The 20,145-nt window shown below is 39.8% G+C and overlaps 1 protein-coding gene across 2 annotated transcripts in view; it reads left to right on the top strand.

The window, feature by feature from the left end:
- Positions 1-18,889: 18,889 nt before the first annotated feature.
- RAB3GAP2 (RAB3 GTPase activating non-catalytic protein subunit 2) overlaps positions 18,890-20,145 on the top strand; it is a 92,307-nt gene continuing 91,051 nt past the window's right edge. For both annotated transcript variants that reach the window (XM_007172066.3, XM_007172067.3), the window contains exon 1: positions 18,890-19,160. In XM_007172066.3, coding sequence (XP_007172128.2) covers positions 19,046-19,160 — 115 coding nt within the window. In that variant the 5' untranslated portion in view covers positions 18,890-19,045. The remainder of the gene's footprint in view (positions 19,161-20,145) is intronic.

Here is a 20,145-nt window from a genome sequence, read left to right on the forward strand (position 1 = left end):
ACATCTCGAATAAACAACCTAACCTTGCACCTAAAGCAATTAGAGAAAGAAGAACAAAAAAACCCCAAAGCCAGCAGAAGGAAAGAAATTATAAAGATCAGGTCAGAAATAAATGAAAAAGAAATGAAGGAAACAATAGCAAAAATCAATGAAACTAAAAGCTGGTTCTTTGAGAAGATAAACAAAATTGATAAACCATTAGCCAGACTCATCAAGAAAAAAAGGGAGAAGACCCAGACCAATAGAATTAGAAATGAAAAAGGAGAAGTAACCACTGACACTGCAGAAATACAAACGATCATGAGAGATTACTACAAGCAACTCTATGCCTATAAAATGGACAACCTGGAAGAAATGGACAGATTCTTAGAAATGCACAAACTGCCGAGACTGAACCAGGAAGAAATAGAAAATTTGAACAGACCAATCACAAGCACTGAAATTGAAACTGTGATTAAAAACCTTCCAACAAACAAAAGCCCAGGACCAGATGGCTTCACAGGTGAATTCTATCAAACATTTAGAGAAGAGCTAACACCTATCCTTCTCAAACTCTTCCAAAATATTGCAGAGGGAGGAACACTCCCAAACTCATTCTACGAGGTCACCATCACCCTGATACCAAAACCAGACAAAGATGTCACAAAGAAAGAAAACTACAGGCCAATATCACTGATGAACATAGATGCAAAAATCCTCAACAAAATACTAGCAAACAGAATCCAACAGCACATTAAAAGGATCATACACCATGATCAAGTGGGGTTTATCCCAGGAATGCAAGGATTCTTCAATATACGCAAATCAATCAATGTGATACACCATATTAACAAATTGAAGGAGAAAAACCATATGATCATCTCAATAGATGCAGAGAAAGCTTTCGACAAAATTCAACACCCATTTATGATAAAAGCCCTGCAGAAAGTAGGCATAGAGGGAACTTTCCTCAACATAATAAAGGCCATATATGACAAACCCACAGCCAACATTGTCCTCAATGGTGAAAAACTGAAACCATTTCCACTAAGATCAGGAACAAGACAAGGTTGCCCACTCTCACCACTATTATTCAACATAGTTCTGGAAGTCCTAGCCACAGCAATCAGAGAAGACAAAGAAATAAAAGGAATCCAAATCAGAAAAGAAGAAGTAAAGCTGTCACTATTTGCAGATGACATGATACTATACATAGAGAATCCTAAAGATGCTACCAGAAAACTCCTAGAGCTAATCAATGAATTTGGTAAAGTAGCAGGATACAAAATTAATGCACAGAAATCTCTTGCATTTCTATACACTAATGACGAAAAATCTGAAAGTGAAATTAAGAAAACACTCCCATTTACCATTGCAACAAAAAGAATAAAATATCTAGGAATAAACCTACCTAAGGAGACAAAAGACCTGTATGCAGAAAATTATAAGACACTGATGAAAGAAATTAAAGATGATACAAATAGATGGAGAGATATACCATGTTCCTGGATTGGAAGAATCAACATTGTGAAAATGACTCTACTTCCCAAAGCAATCTACAGATTCAATGCAATCCCTATCAAACTACCACTGGCATTTTTCACAGAACTAGAACAAAAAATTTCACAATTTGTATGGAAACACAAAAGACCCCGAATAGCCAAAGCCATCTTGAGAACGAAAAATGGAGCTGGGGGAATCAGGCTCCCTGACTTCAGACTATATTACAAAGCTTCAGTAATCAAGACAGTTTGGTACTGGCACAAAAACAGAAATATAGATCAATGGAACAGGATAGAAAGCCCAGAGATAAACCCACACACATATGGTCAACTTATCTTTGATAAAGGAGGCAAGCATATACAGTGGAGAAAAGACAGCCTCTTCAATAAGTGGTGCTGGGAAAATTGGACAGGAACATGTAAAAGTATGAAATTAGAACACTCCCTGACACCATGCTCAAAAATAAACTCAAAATGGATTAAAGACCTAAGTGTAAGGGCAGACACTATCAAACTCTTAGAGGAAAACATAGGCAGAACACTCTATGACATACATCACAGCAAGATTCTTTTTGACCCAGCTCCCAGAGAAATGGAAATAAGAACACAAATAAACAAATGGGACCTAATGAAACTTAAAAGCTTTTGCACAGCAAAGGAAACCATAAACAAGACCAAAAGACAACCCTCAGAATGGGAGAAAATATTTGCAAATGAAGCAACTGACAAAGGATTAATCTCCAAGATTTACAAGCAGCTCATGCAGCTCAATAACAAAAAAACGAACAACCCAATCCAAAAATGGGCAGAAGATCTAAATAGACATTTCTCCAAAGAAGATATACAGATGGCCTACAGACACATGAAAGAATGCTCAACATCATTAATCATTAGAGAAATGCAAATCAAAACTACAATGAGATATCATCTCACACCGGTCAGAATGGCCATCATCAAAAAATCTAGAAACAATAATTGCTGGAGAGGGTGTGGAGGAAAGGGAACACTCTTGCACTGTTGGTGGGAATGTAAATTGATACAGCCACTATGGAGAACAGTATGGAGGTTCCTTAAAAAACTACAAATAGAACTACCATACGACCCAGCAATCCCACTACTGGGCATATACCCTGAGAAAACCATAGGTCAAAAAGAGTCATGTACCAAAATGTTCATTGCAGCTCTATTTACAATAGCCAGGACATGGAAGCAACCTAAGTGTCCATCGACAGATGAATGGATAAAGAAGATGTGGCACATATATACAATGGAATATTACTCAGCCATAAAAAGAAATGAAATGGAGGTATTTGTAATGAGGTGGATGGAGTTAGAGTCTATCATACAGAGTGAAGTAAGTCAGAAAGAGAAAAACAAATACAGTATGCTAACACATATATATGGAATCTAAGGGAAAAAAAAATAAAAGGCCATGAAGAACCTAGTGGCAAGACAGGAATAAAGACACAGTCCTACTAGAGAATGGACTTGAGGATATGGGGAGGGGGTGGGGTGAGATGTGACAGGGTAAGAGAGTGTCATGGACATATATACACTACCAAATGTAAAATAGATAACTAGTGGGAAGCAGCCGCACAGCACAGGGAGATCAGCTCGGTGCTTTGTGACCACCTAGAGGGGTGGGATGGGGAGGGTGGGAGGGAGGGAGATGCAAGAGGGAAGAGAAATGGGAACATATTGTATATGTATAACTGATTCACTTTGTTATAAAGCAGAAGCTAACACACTATTGTAAGGCAATTATACTTCAATAAAGATGTTTAAAAAAAATAAAAAATAAAAAAAAAACAAATGGGACCTAATGAAACTTAAAAGTTTTTGCACAGCATAGGAAACGATAAACAAGATGAAAAGACAACCCCCAGAATGGGCATAAATATTTGCAAACAAAGCAACTGACAAAGGATTAATCCAAAATATACAAGCAGCTCATGCAGCTCAATATCAAAAACACCAACAACCCAATCCAAAAATGGGCAGAAGATCTAAATAGACATTACTCCAAAGAAGATATACAGATTGACAACAAACACATGAAAGGATGCTCAACATCACTAATCATTAGAGAAATGCAAATCAAAGCCACAATGTCATTAGAGAAATGCAAATCAAAGCCACAATGAGGTATCACCACACACAGGTCAGAATGACCATCATCAAAAAATCTACAAACATTAAATGCTGGAGAGGGTGTGGAGAAAAGGGAACCCTCTTGCACTGGTGGAGGGAATGTAAATTGATACAGCCACTATGGAGAACAGTATGGAGGTTCCTTAGAAAACTAAAACTAGAACTACCATACGATCCAGCAATCCCACTACTGGGCATATACCCTGAGAAAACCATAATTCAAAAAGAGACATGTACCACAATGTTCATTGCAGCACTATTTACAATAGCCAGGACATGGAAGCAGCTAGGTGTCCATTGACAGATGAATGGATAAAGAAGATGTGGCACATATATATAATGGAATATTACTCAGCCATAAAAAGAAACGAAATGGAGTTATTTGTAGTGAGGTGGATGGACCTAGAGTCTGTCATACAGAGTGAAGTAAGTCAGAAAGAGAAAAACAAATACTGTATGCTAACACATATATATGGAATCTAAAGAAAAAAAAATGGTTCTGATGAACCTAGGGGCAGGACAGGAATAAAGACGCAGACGTTGAGAATGGACTTGAGGACACGGGGAGGGGGAAGGGGAAGCTGGGACGAGGTGAGAGAGTGGCATGGACATATATATGCTACCAAATGTAAAATAGCTAGTGGGAAGCAGCTGCATAGCACAGGGAGATCAGCTCGGTGGTTTGTGACCACCTACAGGGATGGGATAGGGAGGGTGGGAGGGACACGCAAGAGGCAGGGGATATGGAGATACATGTATACATATAGCTGATTCACCTTGTTATACAGCAGAAACTAACACAACCTTGTAAAGCAATTATATCCCAATAAAGATGTTTAAAAAAAAAAACAAGCAAAAAATGCTTGAAATTTGTTGGGTATTGGTTGCTTTTGTAAAGCAGAAAATGATCCTGTTTAAAAAAATCGTTTTTATTTTAGCTGAATAATTAACATTGAGCACATTTTGCATCTCTGTGCGTCTTTTTTTTTTTTTTTTTTTAGAACACATATCCATAATAAATAGTATATTCAATTCAAGCCAACTGTAGCAACTTGAGTCTGCTGAGCTCTGACCCTATGAATAGGCTTTCCTAGACAGAGTCTTCTGGCCCATGCTCTGGAGACTTTCAACAAACACCTTCGTGCCCTGAAAACAGCTCTTAATTAAACAGAAATTGATAGGAAAAGGAACCAAGACGGATTTAGAAGCGTTTTGCTTCCTCCTTCACCTTGTCCCTCCATGCCCTCACCCCCATGCAGTAAAACTCAGAACCTCCTTTTTTTCTTTCTTCCTAGCTAAACCATACTCATCCTACAGATGCAGGTCAAGTCCCATCTTCTTGATATAGGTCCCCTGACAACCCCATTGCACAGCAATCTCTCCAGACCTAACCATGTTTGCCTGAACCACTCTTTTTCAGTATATAATCACGTGGGACCTCTTTTGATTTACCTATTTTGACAGCTATGTCTTATCTGTTCAATGGCCCTGCGGGCAGGCAGGATCTGTATTTCATGTCATTTATCTCCACCCTCTGGCTACTGGACCCTTCCTTCTTTTCTTCTTTCCTCCCTTCCACAAATATTTATTAGCAAGCTACTTGTTTGTCAGGTACTTGTTTGCTAGGCACTGGAGAAAGAAACAAATTTGAATAAACCATTGTCTCTGAGTCTATGAGTCAGAAACAAATTTGAATAAAGCATGAGTCCTTTGAAGCTTTTGCCCCTCCTTACCTCTCCAGCCTCACCTTAACACTTTTCTTTTAGCTCTAGACAGACTAAAAGACGTTCAGTTCTCTAAATACACTACTTCCTCTCACCTCTGGGGTTTTCAGCTGTTTCCTGTGTCTAAGAATGCTTTGCCCTTCCTACTCCTGTTCTGTCCTCCATCCAATTTATATCTGACCGACACCTACTCAATCCTTCTGGTCTCAGCCTAGATGATACTTTCTCCAGGAGCCTTCCCTTATCCCCAAAGTGGGGTGCCCTTTTTATGTGCTCTCTTGTACCGTTCCTGGCATTGCACTTCCAAAATGGAGTTATAATTGCCTGTTTATTTATCTGTGTGTGTCATTGAAATCTATTATCTATTAGTACAGATATGTTTTTCTGGTGTGCACTGTGTGAGTCACGTGCATGGTTAGCTCTTGGTACCTAGCAGGTATTTTTTAAAATGTAATGAATGAATGAATAAATGTCACAAAGGTAAACAGGTCACAATCCCTGCCCTTGAGGACATCACCATCTAGTGGGGGAGACAGAAATGCAAACAGATAACCATAGTACAAGGTGCTATATTTTACAATAGATACATGGGGGTCCAAAGTGATTAATTTTGCCTGCGAAGACAAGTCCTTTACCAAGGAGGTGATATTTGAGCTGAGTTTTGAAGCCTTTCAAAGTTGTACTGTGTAGAGAAGAGGCACATAGCAGATGCTCAGTGATTAACTCCTTTCGAATGTTCCAGCATAGATCTGTACAAGTCTATATGGTCTTAAATGGTTCAAACCTTCCAGGTGACTTTCAGTGCAAGAAAGAAAAGAATAGAGTATGGCCATAAATGAAGGATGCAACTAATCAGGACAGTGGGAAGATTGTATTTGGAAAAAGGTTCAACAATGTCAAATATAAATCACACCAGTGGCTGCTGGGAAGACTATTATCACTGACTACATCTACTGGAAGGAAACTGTATCAAGAAGAGTGAAACACTAGATTGCCTATGCCAGTCAATGTAAGGAGCAGAAATTAAAAGGCCTGAGAGAGGGGAATTCTTCACTGAACACATAGGGAAGTTCTACAGCTCTGGAATCTTTTAGTCTGTGAAAATTTTACCAAAGAGGAACAGAAAGCCAACATTCAACACAAATCTAGACTCTAGTGGAAATAGTCAAGCATGTCATGTGGAGCTGGGCCAAACTAACATGTATGACTCCCACCTATAAAACCTTCCCTCCGCAGCCCTTTAGACTGCCAGCAAGATGTGAAAAGTGGTACAAATAAAGAAAATGAACAAAAGGTGACTTTTCTCACCTTTAAGCAAACAAAGAAATATTGATTAGCCCTTAATTTCTGGAGGAATTAAAATTTAAGTTAAAATAATAAAAAATAAAATTTTGGGACTTCCCTGGTGGTGCAGTGGTTAAGAATCTGCCTGCCAATGTAGGGGACACAGGTTCGAGCCCTGGTGCTACTGAGCCCGCGTGCTGCAACTACTGAAGCCCGAGGGCACCTAGAGCCCATGCTCTGCAACAAGAGAGGCCACCACAATGAGAAGCCCACGCACTGCAATGAAGAGTAGCCCCCTCTCGCCACAACTAGAGAAAGCCCACGTGCACCAATGAAGACCCAATGCAGCCAAATAAATAAATAAATTTTTAATTTTACATTTTTTTAAAAAATAAAATAAAATTTGAGTAAGTTTAAAATCACTACGGCTACCTCTCTGGACTCACCCCTGACCATGATGTCACAATTCACATTCCAGAAACAGCCCCTTGTGTTTCTCTGCACACACAAATTGCTGCTCCAAAGCCTTTTAGAATGTTATTTCCTTTGCCTGAGTTACTTTCTCCCATCTCACTTCTACCATCATTAACCAGCTAAAATCTATTCTACTTTCAAGACAAAGCTCAGGTATTACCTCTAAAAAGTCTTTTCTGAATACCAAGACTGTGGTATTCACCGCTGCTCTGTGCCCTTGTAATACTTTTCCCTGTTTGTGTCTTGGTAACCTATCAATTCCGCCAGTACAGGGTCTTATTTATATTTATGTTCATAGGGTCTCTAGCCATTCCTAGGACCTACCGTGCACCCAGAAAATAGTTCTTAAATGAATGAACAAATTGAAGAATATATTTGAGTGCTATTGGAAGATTTAGTAAGTACTTTGATTAGATCTATGCCTCAGGAAGACAAATCTGGCAGCAAAGTGCAGGGTGATTAGAGTGGGAAGACATCAGAATCAGAAGCAAGAAGAACTGCGGGCTATAAAAAGAGTTCAGGCAAGTGGCCATGAGGGTCTGGATTAAGGAGACGGCAGTGAGGACCAGAAGGAAGGGATCAATCTGAGATACATTTTGGAAGTTAAATCAATGGAGCTTGGTGGCTGGTTGGTGAACAAGGGAGACAAATAATATTTTTAGTCTTTTCTGTTATTCAGTAACCCATCAACAGAAGAATAATACCATTAACGAAAAGAAAGGAGTCTGGAATAAGAGTGACTTTGAAGAAAGGACTGGAGAAGGGAAGAAAGATGGCAAGAAGCTAATAAAATATCCAGACATAAAGTGATCAAAGGGGAAGAAAGGGGCCAGGAAGATGCAGATTCATTGAAGCTAAGGTTTGGGACAGCTTTAAGGAAAGTGTGGTCTAGAGTGAGAAAGCTGCAGTGAAGTCAAGAAAGATGTCAGGGAATTCCCTGGCTGTCTAGTGGTTAGGACTCCATGCTTCCACTTCAGGGGGCATGAGTTCAATCCCTGGTCTCAGAATTAAGAGGCCGCAAACTGTGCGGTGCAGCAAAAAAAAAAAAAAAAAAAAAAAAAAAAAAGTCAGCCTCAGTTATCTTAGCTCACAAATCCCAAGGCAACGGCTTTTGGGATTTAGGGTCCCAGGTTTAAATACAGCTCCTGCCAACAGTTTCCCCTCGTCCTAACCTGCCCTTGATTTTCCATTATGAAAACTGTTGGTTGAAACTTATCACTCAGCCAGTACACAACCTTGGGGATATTCCTTTATTTCATAGAACCTTTTAAGGAGCTATTTCAGTTGTGCCAAAAATAGGAAAACAAGAAATATTTGGAGCATATTTTTATGTCCAAATGAAACCAAATTATTTAAACAATTAAACATATCCAGGTAATTGGTTTAATCTCTTCTGAGCTATGCTGAGAAAAAAAATCAGGGAAATAAAAAGGCTTTTATTTAAACAAGACATATGGAACAGACCAAGCTTCCTCCGTGAAAATTTCCTCTTGTGTTGGGATTAGGTTTAGCTACAATAAAAGAAAACCTAAAATAACAGTAGCTAAAACATGTAAAGATTTATTTTCTTATATAAAAGAAGTCCAGTTGTGGTAGTCCAAACTTAGATGGCAGCTACAGGAAGCAAAGGACACCTGAGCTCCTATCTCCATGCTCTGCCATAGTTCAAGTCACTTCCTGGTCTAAAATGGTTGCAAGAGCTACAGCCATAATATCAAATTCCATGAAAAAAACAAAAAAGGGGAAGGAAAGATTAGAACAGTTTTCCTTAGCTGTCTGTTCCTCTTTTAAATAAACTTTCTGGAAATCCCTCCCAATAATTCCAACAATTTATGCTCCATCTCAATGGCCAGCACATGATCGTTTGGATCCACACAGTCAAGAGAAGTTGAGAAACTTCCTTAATATGGGAAAGGAAATAGTCAATCAAGTCCAGGAAGCACAGAGAGTTCCATACAGGAAAAATCCAAGGAGAAACACTCCAAGACACATATTAATCAAACTATCAAAAATTAAATACAAAGAAAAACTATTAAAAGCAGCAAGAGAAAAATAACATACAAGGGAATCCCCATAAGGTTAACAGCTGATCTTTCAGCAGAAACTCTACAAGCCAGAAGGGAGTGGCAGGACATATTTAAAGTGATGAAATGGAAGAACCTACAACCAAAATTACTCTACCCAGCAAGGATCTCATTCAGATTTGACAGAGAAATTAAAACCTTTACAGACAAGCAAAAGCTAAGAGAATTCAGCACCACCAAACCAGCTCTACAACAAATGCTAAAGGAACTTCGCTAGGCAGGAAACACAAGAGAAGGAAAAGATCTACAATAACAAACCCATAACAATTAAGAAAATGGTAATAGGAACATACATATGAATAATTACCTTAAAAGTAAATGGATTAAATGCTCCAACCAAAAGACATAGACTGGCTGAATGGATACAAAAACAAGACTCATATATATGCTGTCCACAAGAGACCCATTTCAGACCTAGGGACACATACAGACTGAAAGTGAGGGGATGGAAAAAGATATTCCATGCAAATGGAAATCAAAAGAAAGGTGGAGTAGCAATTCTCATATCAGACAAAATAGACTTTAAAATAGAGACTATTACAAGAGGCAAAGAAGGACACTACATAATGATCAAGGGATCAATCCAAGAAGAAGATATAACAATTGTAGATATTTATGCACCCAACAAAGGAGCACCTCGACACATAAGGCAAATGTAAACAGCCATAAAAGGGGAAATCGACAGTAACACAATCATAGTAGGGGACTTTAACACCCCACTTTCACCGATGGACAGATCATCCAAAATGAAAATAAATAAGGAAACACAAGCTTAAAATGATACATTAAACAAGATGGACTTAATTGACATTTATAGGACATTGCATCCAAAAACAACAGAATACACTTTCTTGTCAAGTGCTTATGGAACATTCTCCAGGATAGATCATATCTTGGGTCACAAATTAAGCCTCAGTAAATTTAAGAAAATTGAAATCATATCAAATATCATTTCCGATAACAATGCTTTGAGACTAGATATCAATTACAGGAAAAATCTGTAAAAAATACAAACACATGGAGGCTAAACATTACACTACTTAATAACCAAGAGATCACTGAAAAAATCAAAGAGGAAATCAAAACATATCTAGAAACAAATGACAATGAAAACACGATGACCCAAAACCTATGGGAGGCAGCCAAAGCAGTTTGAAGAGGGAAGTTTATAGCAATACAATCCTACCTCAAGAAACATCTCAAATAAACAACCTAACCTTACACCTAAAGCAATTAGAGAAAGAAGAACAGAAAAACCCCAAAGTTAGCAGAAGGAAAGAAATCATAAAGATCAGGTCAGAAATAAATGAAAAAGAAATGAAGTAAACAATAGCAAAGATCAATAAAACTAAAAGCTGGTTCTTTGAGAAGATAAACAAAATTGATAAACCATTAGCCAGACTCATCAAGAAAAAAAGGGAGAAGACTCAAATCGATAGAACTAGAAATGAAAAAGGAGAAGTAACAACTGACACTGCAGAAATACAAAGGATCATGAGAGATTACTACAAGCAACTATATGCCAATAAAATGGACAACCTGGAAGAAATGGACAAATTCTTAGAAAAGCACAACCTTCCCAGACTGAACCAGGAAAAATAGAAAATATAAACAGACCAATCACAAGCACTGAAATTGAGACTGTGATTAAAAATCTTCCAACAAACAAAAGCCATGGACCAGATGGCTTCACAGGCGAATTCTATCAAACATTTAGAGAAGAGCTAACACATATCCTTCTCAAACTCTTCCAAAATATAGCAGAGGGAGGAACATTCCCAAACTCATTCTACGAGGCCACCATCACCCTGATACCAAAACCAGACAAAGATTTCACAAAGAAAGAAAACTACAGGCTAACATCACTGATGAACATAGATGCAAAACTCCTCAACAAAATACTAGGAAACAGAAGCCAACAGCACATTAAAAGGATCATACACCATGATCAAGTGAGGTTTATCCCAGGAACGCAAGGAATCTTCAATATATGCAAATCAATCAATGTGATACACCATATTAACAAATTGAAGGAGAAAAACCATATGATCATCTCAATAGATGCAGAAAAAGCTTCGACAAAATTCAACACCCATTTATGATAAAAACCGTCCAGAAAGTAGGCATAGAGGGACCTTACCTCAACATAATAAAGGCCATATATGACAAACCCACAGCCAACATCATTCTCAATGGTGAAAAACTGAAACCATTTCCACCAAGATCAGGAACAAGACAAGGTTGCCCACTCTCACCACTATTATTCAACATTGTTTTGGAAGTTTTAGCCACAGCAATCAGAGAAGAAAAAGAAATAAAAGGAATCCAAATTGGAAAAGAAGAAGTAAAGCTGTCACTGTTTGCAGATGACATGATACTGTACATAGAGAATCCTAAAGATGCTACCAGAAAACTACTAGAGCTAATCAACGAATTTGGTAAAGTAGCAGGATACAAAATTAATGCACAGAAATCTCTTGCATTCCTATACATTAATGATGAAAAATCTGAAAGAGAAATTAAGGAAACACTCCATTTACCATTGCAACAAAAAGAATAAAATAACTAAGGAGACAAAAGCCCTGTATGCAGAAAACTATAAGACACTGATGAAAGAAATTAAAGATGATACAAACAGATGGAGAGATATACCATGTTCTTGGATTGGAAGAATCAACATTGTGTATATGACTATACTACCCAAAGCAATCTACAGATTCAATGCAATCCTTGTCAAACTACCAATGGCATTTTTCACAGAACTAGAACAAAAAAATTCACAATTTGTATGGAAACACAAAAGACACTGAATAGCCAAAGCAATCTTGAGAAAGCAAAACAGAGCTGGAGGAATCAGGCTCCCTGACTTCAGACTATACTACAAAGCTACAGGAATCAAGACAGTGTGGTACTGGCACAAAAACAGAAATATAGATCAATGGAACAGGATAGAAACCCAGAGATAAACCCACGTACATATGGTCACCTTATCTTTGATAAAGGAGGCAAGAATATACAATGGAGAAAAGACAGCCTCTTCAATAAGTGGTGTTGGGAAAACTGGACAGCTACATGTAAAAGAATGAAATTAGAACACTCCTTAACACCATACGCAAAAATAAATTCAAAATGGCTTAAAGACCTAAATGTAAGGACAGAGACTATAAAACTCTTAAGAGGAAAACATAGGAAGAACACTTTATGACATAAATCACAGCAAGATCCTTTTTGACCCACCTCCTAGAAAAATAGAAATAAAAACAAAAATAGACAAATGAGACCTAATGAAACTTAAAAGCTTTTGCACAGCAAAGGAAACCATAAACAAGACGAAAAGACCACCTTCAGAATGGGAGAAAATATTTGCAAATGAAGCAACTGACAAAGGATTAATCTCCAAAATTTACAAGCAGCTCATGCAGCTCAATTTCAAAAAAACAAACAATCCAATCCAAAATTGGGCAGAAGATCTAAATAGACATTTCTCCCAAGAAGATATACAGATTGCCAACAAACACATGAAAGAATGCTCAACATCACTAATGATTAGCGAAATGCAAATCAAAACTACAATGAGGTATCATCTCACACTTGTCAGAATGGCTGTCATCAAAAAATCTACAAACAATAAATGCTGGAGAGGGTGTGGAGAAAAGGCAACTCTCTTGCACTGTTGGTGGGAACGTAAATTGATACAGCCACTATGGAGAACAGTATGGAGGTTCTTTAAAAAACTAAAAATAGAACTACCATACGACCCAGCAATCCCACTACTGGGCATATACCCTGAGAAAACCATAATTCAAAAAGAGTCATGTACCACAATGTTCATTGCAGCTCTATTCACAATAGCTAGAACATGGAATCAACCTAAGTGTCCATCAACAGATGAATGGATAAAGAAGATGTGGCACATATATATAATGGAATATTACTCAGCCATAAAACGAAATGAAATTGAGTTATTTGTAGTGAACTGGATGGACCTAGAGTCTGTCATACAGAGTGAAGTAAGTCAGAAAGAGAAAAACAAATACCGTATGCTAACACATATATATGGAATCTAAGAAGGGAAAAAAAAAAAGGGTTATGAAGAACCTAGGGGCAGGACAGGAATAAAGATGCAGACATAGAGAATGGACTTGGTGACACAGGGTGGGGGAAGGGTAAGCTGGGATGAAGTGAGAGAGTGGCATGGACTTATATATACTACCAAATGTAAAACAGATAGCTAGTGGGAAGCAGCCGCATAGCACAGGGAGATCAGCTGGGTGCTTTGTGACCACCTAGAGGGGTGTGATAGGGAGGGTGGGAGGGAGACGCAAGAGGGAGGGGATATGGAGATATATGTATATGTATAGCTGATTCACCTTGTTATAAAGCAGAAACTAACACTCCATTGTAAAGCAATTATACTCCAATAAAGATGTTAAAAATATATATATATATATTTATATAAAACGGCCAATTAAAGCTAAAAAAAAAAAAAAAAGCAGTTGAGAAATGTAGTTTGCTTTTAAATCTGGGCACATAGCTGCCCCGGTAATATAGGGGTTATCTTGTAAAAAACGAGGGAGGGGGCATGGCTAATGGGCAACTAATAATCTGTTCCACATGTCATCTCATTGTTTTAAATATGGTGGCTTATTTACCTGAAGTCCTAAATGCATTAAGTTCAAGAAGATGGAGACTTACATGTGAAATTTGAAAAAACAGAAACAAAAAAAGAGCTGTTAAACAGCATAGTGGCGGTTGCCAGAGGGAGGGGTGGGGGGTATGGGGAAAAAGGATGAAGGGAGTCAAAGGGTAAAACTTCCAGGCGTAAGATAAATAAATCACAGGGGATGTAATGTACAGCATGGTGACTATAGTTAATAACAGTGTAGTAACACTGTAACTTAATATTTGTAAGTTGCTAAGAGAGTAGATCTTAAAAGTTCTCATCACAAGAAAAAAAATGTAACTATGTATGGTGGTGGAGTTTAACTGGACTTATTGAGATGATCATTTCACAATATATACATATTGAATCATTATGTTGTACACCGGAAACTAATATAATGTTATATATGTCAATTATGTCTCAAAAAAAGTAATCAATAGCACACACACACAAAAGAAGATGGAGACTTAAAAGCACTACAGCACTTCGATTTTTTAGTTGAGTATGTTAATATCTTCCTTTTTATGCTATTATAAAGTACATTTTGGCCCACTATAAACATTGGAAAATATTGTAAATATAAATATATCTTCTTGTATTCAAAAAAGCAATAAATGTTGCTTTTGTTAAGTGAAGTTAGTTTTTTCATGAGTGGTAAATGCCAGCAAAACAAACCCTTCTTTTTCTTCCTAATATGTTTCTCCTTAAGCCACAGTTAAAGACAAAGATTGCCATAGCTAGCGTCTGTGGCTGTTAGAAAAAGAATCTACTACTGAAGAGAGGTTACACATTTTCTGCCAAGGAAACAGAGTTTGGCTGATCTGTAAGTTGGGTAATCACTTGTGACTTCCTCCTGACTAAATGCAGTCATCTCTTCTCAGCCTTCACTGCCCTTAAATTCTTTATTGAATTCAACACAGTAGATTCACCTGTTCATGAAATTTTCTTTCCCTTCCCTTGGCCTCTGTAACATGGTGCTACTATGTATGGTTTATTTCTCTGACTGCTTCTTTTCAATCTCCTTTTCTAGAGCTCCTTCCTCCATGCACCCCTAAAAAAGTAATCCTCCCATCTTGTTTCCAGGACCCAATCCTTCTCTTACCCCATGTAGAGTTCAGTGACACTTTCATCCCCACCCTTCAATATAACTCCTGTGGATGGCCTCTCTAATCCCACATTTCTAACTTCTGTTTATAAAAAGCATGTTTGTTTGTTTGTTTTAACCTAGATCTTCCATAGACACTTCGAATTCAACAACTCCAATACTGAGTTCAGCCTATTCCTATCTGCATCCAAATCCATTCCCCCTTTTGCCTTCTCCCTCTTGGTTGCTGACATGACACTGCCATCTCTCCAGTTCTTTAGACAGAACTCTTGAATATCATCTTGAGTCTCATCTTCCCTCCCCACCATCCATACCTAATCATATACCAAAAATCCATTGATTCTGACTCCAGAATCATTTTCATTGCCATTAGTTTTCATTTAGAATAATGTCACGTTAGCTTGAGGTGTCTCTCTGCTGTCAGTCATGACACGTACCGCTACCCATCCTGTCCTACCTCTTCTAAAAAAAATCTTCAATTGGCTACACCTTGCACAGAGAATAAAGTTCAGATTCTAGTATTTGGACTTTGAAGTTCTCTCTAATCTGGAACCAATCTGTTTATCGCCTTTCATACCTCTTTCCCCACTACTCCCTTTCCACGGGACAAGCCTAGGAATCAAAATGAATCTCCCCCTTATTTCTCCCACAGCACTTTATGAGCACCGAAAGTCACCCATGGGGGGGAAAAAAAAAAAAGTCACCCATGGTACTCATCACACTCTGCTTTTTAGAGCTATTTGTGCTTGTCTGTTTCCCTGGTTAGGCAGTGAGTCTCTGGAGGACTCATTCTTACCACCTCACTGTGCTCACAACAGTATCTTTAGTGTAGTAAGATAGATGTTATCCTCCGTGGATGTTTGCTGAAGAAAAACGAGCTGTGTACAGCCTTTGCTTCTGCTCACAGAATTCAGAGTTCAATTCAAGGACGACCCTCAGCACAGCTGTGACATAAGGCTTCAGTGCTTCCGGATATTCCCTTTTTTCCGCTCTCCTTTATTTCACTTACAGATGCTCAGTGCCCTCTTGTTCACTCCTGCCCACCCAGGCCCCTTACTAGGGTGTCTACATAGACCCGTCCTTTTGAGCAACTCCAACGCCCAGAACTTTTCCTTCCCATTTTCTTACCAAAACCTACACATCCCTGAGATGGACTTCAGACTCCATTCTTCTCATTTCATAGCTCAAGGGACTAAGGCCCAGCAAGGTGATATGAATTGCCCAAGTTCATGTGACCTATTAGGAGGCCTAGCTGAGACAGAATCAGGTCTCTTGACTCCAAGTTCATTGCTCTTTTTTTCACACTTTGCTGCCCACCCTGTCTCTCCTTCAGCCTTCAGCCTCTGGCTGCTGTTAAAGACTGGCAAGGCCAAGCCTCTAATGCTCAGTGAGTATCTCTCTTTTAAAGACAGTTATCCATGCTCTAAGTCACAATAACAGATATTGGAGAGAGTTCACATCAGTCCCCTCTTGCGATTGTTTGGTCACAGTCTCTTCCTAGCTTCTGAAGTCACACCTTAGAGAGACACTGTCTAGGCTGGGATATGGAAAGCCTGCACATTTTCTGCAATGTGCTTCCTTATGGCTGTGTGGTTAGTGATATTCACTGTGTAACACAATCCTCCCACGCTCCACAGAAACCATGGCAGCAGAACTCCAGAGGCATCCCGCTGCAGCTTTAGAACTTCCCCGGGGGGAAGAGTTCAGTTCATGAATATGAGGTAATTTCTGTGAAGGGTATTTAAAGCCCTTAAAAACATTCATGAATGAGTCTTTTCAATACTACTTGGAAGGAAGTCAGGGACTTCACCATTGAAACCGAGCAGTAATGAAATTCAATGTCCGCCACACAAGAGATATGAATGCCTCAGGGCAGAACAAAGACCAGCTGAATCAGCCAAGGGCAGTTACTTCCACAAAATGCATTTACCTGAATAGGAACTTGAAGGGTTTTCAAGGAATGACACTGTGTCCTTTCCAAAAATATCATGTGTTCTTTAGTCACCATGTAAAACTAAGAATCTATATTTTATTCTAGTTTGGTCTTGATGCCATATTTTACGGTGTAATCATCAGGGCTGGATGATCTGAGGAAGCATTGCATTTTTTCAGATGGAAAAAGGAAGCAGTGAAAGCTTGCCTTTTCTACAGGCTTTGATTTTAGAATTATAGCTCTCTGATGCTGAAGGAACTTTGTAGCACATCTAAACTAACCATATAGTTTAGAGGTAAAGAACTGGTCCCTGTTCATCTGGTAACATAGAAATTATCCTATTTTGTGAAAATCATTCTACTTTAGAAACAGGAATTAATGAAGTAGGAATCTGGGCACTAAATCACAGTTGTTATATTATTAGGACTGAGTGGGCACACAGATCTGACAGAAATGAATGCTCTGGACTTCATCTATTTGCCTTCAATTTATTTCCATCCCATTTTTCTGTTGTACAAAGTAGACGACCACTTTAGGTTTCCTTTGGAAAGCTTGTGAGTGTCTCCATTTCTTTATGCTAACATTAAAATAATTCCTTTGCGCAACAGAAATTAATCCATTGATCTAAGAAAGAAATGGAAAATTTTATTTGAGCCACATTTCAGGATTATAACCCGGGAAGAGCATCTCAGAAAGCTCTGAGAACTGTTCCGCCAGTTAGAAGTCCAGGCACAGTTATATAAGTGTTTTTTGAGACAGAGGACTGTACATCAAATGACATATTATTGACAGTTTACATAATCCAGATCTAAGTGCCATGTGACCCCTTACAAGATCAAGAAGGAATGTTATCTTTTTTGGTTTTTACTTTTTAGAAAAATCATTTAAATGGACTTAAAGAGTCTTCTCAGAGACACACAGATAAATTTCTTCGTTAAAAAAATGAGATAAGACACACTTTTTCAGGATGGCATTGTGACTACCTAATTGGACAATGTGTGGAAAAATACTCTAAAAAATATATAGTGCTTTGTAAAAGAAGCGGGTTGTTCTATTTACTTTATGTACACATTCCATTTATTCCTCCAGCAAATATTTATTGAGCTATGTGCCACGTCCTGTGCTATACACAGGATATAAAGGGCATGAAATGACATCCCAACCTTCAGGAGCTTATAATGAAGTCTGTTCCTGATCTTGGCAACCCTCCACCTCCACCCCAGCAAAACAAAGCAAACAAAAAACAACTAGGTGAGGTTCCCTGTTATGTTGTCACAGCACTTTGAACTTACTTATTTCGTTCCTGGCATTATCACAATTTGAGTTAAACAGGTGAGTAAATAATTGCTTACTACCCGTGTCAGCCACTAGAATTTTGAGCTCCATGGAACAAGTATTTCATCTCTTTTGTTCTCTGCTTTATACTCAACGCCTTGCGTGACTGACATAGAAAAGAGGAGGAATGTATTTGTTGAATGGATGGGTGAACGAATGAATGAAAGGGAAAATGCATGTCGAAAACATGAGTACAATACAGTATAACACGTACTATATTAGGCGTGCACAGGATGACAAGAGGATTTACAGGAGGAGCATTTAAAGCTAGGCTTGAGCGGGCTGATTTCCAGAAGGGAAATTAATCTTTTCAAATTCAGATACTTGCATGATACTGTCCCCCACTGGCCTGCCAGTAGCTTAACAGGGATTATTCTCTGAAATATCAAGATCATGCCAATAGTAGGACATCAAGAAGCTTGGTTAAATGACTCAAAGGCCGGCGCGGACAACGTCCAATTAGATCATCTCTGGCTAACAGCCAGACTGAATAAAAGGGATCAATCCCGGGTGCAAGCACAGAACTGTGACTAAAGCCGGCTCCCAGCCTCCGCTTAGACGTTAGACCCCCGCTGGCCGCCGCTGGTCACGTGACCCGGGCCGCGGCAGCCTGGGCGCCTGGGCCGTCCCGCGCATGCGCAGTGCTCCGGGCGGCGGACCCGAGGGTGCTGACAGCTTCCGGTTTGGTTTCCCCGTCCCTGCGTGGCTAAAGCTCTTCAGGCTCCGCGGTGGCGGCTGTAGCAGCGGCGGGGTGGCGGGGGGCAGGGCGTGGTGAGGTAAGGTGAATGCCCGAACAGGGTTCCCCGGAGCCATGGCCTGCTCCATTGTCCAGTTCTGCACCTTCCAGGACCTCCAGGCCGCCCGGGACTTCCTCTTCCCTCGTCTGCGGGAGGAGACCCCCAGCTGCACCGTGAGGAGGGATCCCAGTAAGTGCCCCCGCCTCGCCGCTCCCTTCGCCGCCTCCGCGCGCGGGACCTGCTCGGCGGCGTCGGGCCTCCCACCCCCTCCGCCCCTTCTACCCCGCGGCTCCTAGTTGCCCCCGCGCCGCCTCTCTTCTCTCTGCGCGGATCCCTTGCCCTACTCGTCCTGAAGCCGCCTCCGCCCGCCCTGGCTGCGTCGTTGCTGTCTTCCTCTCGCCTAAGCCACTCCGCCCTCTGGCCAAACACTGCGTCTTGCTTCATCTGGTCTCTGCCTATCCCACTTCCCCACCCCCAACTAGTTGTCTCTCCTCCATCTCCCCTCCCTCCAGCCCGGGGTCCCCTGTTACACTCTGCCTGCTCCACGGTCGCATCCTCCTCCCCATTCCTTGCCAGCTGTCAGCGCTCTAGCCTCGTTTTGCCTCAATCCCTACGCTCCTGTATGCCTGGGACCGTGGCCTTCTGCTGCCTCCCCTCCCGATAGAGTTTATCATCGCCCACACTCTCCCTTCTTCCATCCCCTTTCCTCCCATTCACATTTAGAGAATAAGTGATTGACAAGTGAGGGACTCCCAAGGTGGCGGGTAGGCGGCTCTCAACTAAGGAAGATAACCGGTCAGGGAGTGAGAATCCGCACCAGGAACTAAAGTTACAGTAGCATGGCCATGAAAAGTTAATTTGCTTTATTGAGATGAGAAACCGTCCGCCTGTTTTTATCATCAAACAGTGTGACTTGCCCACGTAGTATGAAATCCCAAGTCTGGTTTATTGGCTACTGCATAGTTCCTCAGAATTTCCTACATTTCTCCTATGGAAACGGTGTGTTTTTTTGTGTTTGATTTCTTCATATTTCCACTCTGCTACAAAGCCATATGTCCAAAGCACATTTGGCTTTGTAGTATAGTGCTTTTACTTTGTGCTATACTGGAATGGTGATGAAAGGCCCACTAAATAAACTCCTTCCCTTTTTTAAAATTTAGAAGATATGAAATCA

Source organism: Balaenoptera acutorostrata, chromosome 1 (genome assembly GCF_949987535.1).
Source record: "Balaenoptera acutorostrata chromosome 1, mBalAcu1.1, whole genome shotgun sequence".
Lineage (NCBI taxonomy): Eukaryota > Metazoa > Chordata > Mammalia > Artiodactyla > Balaenopteridae > Balaenoptera > Balaenoptera acutorostrata.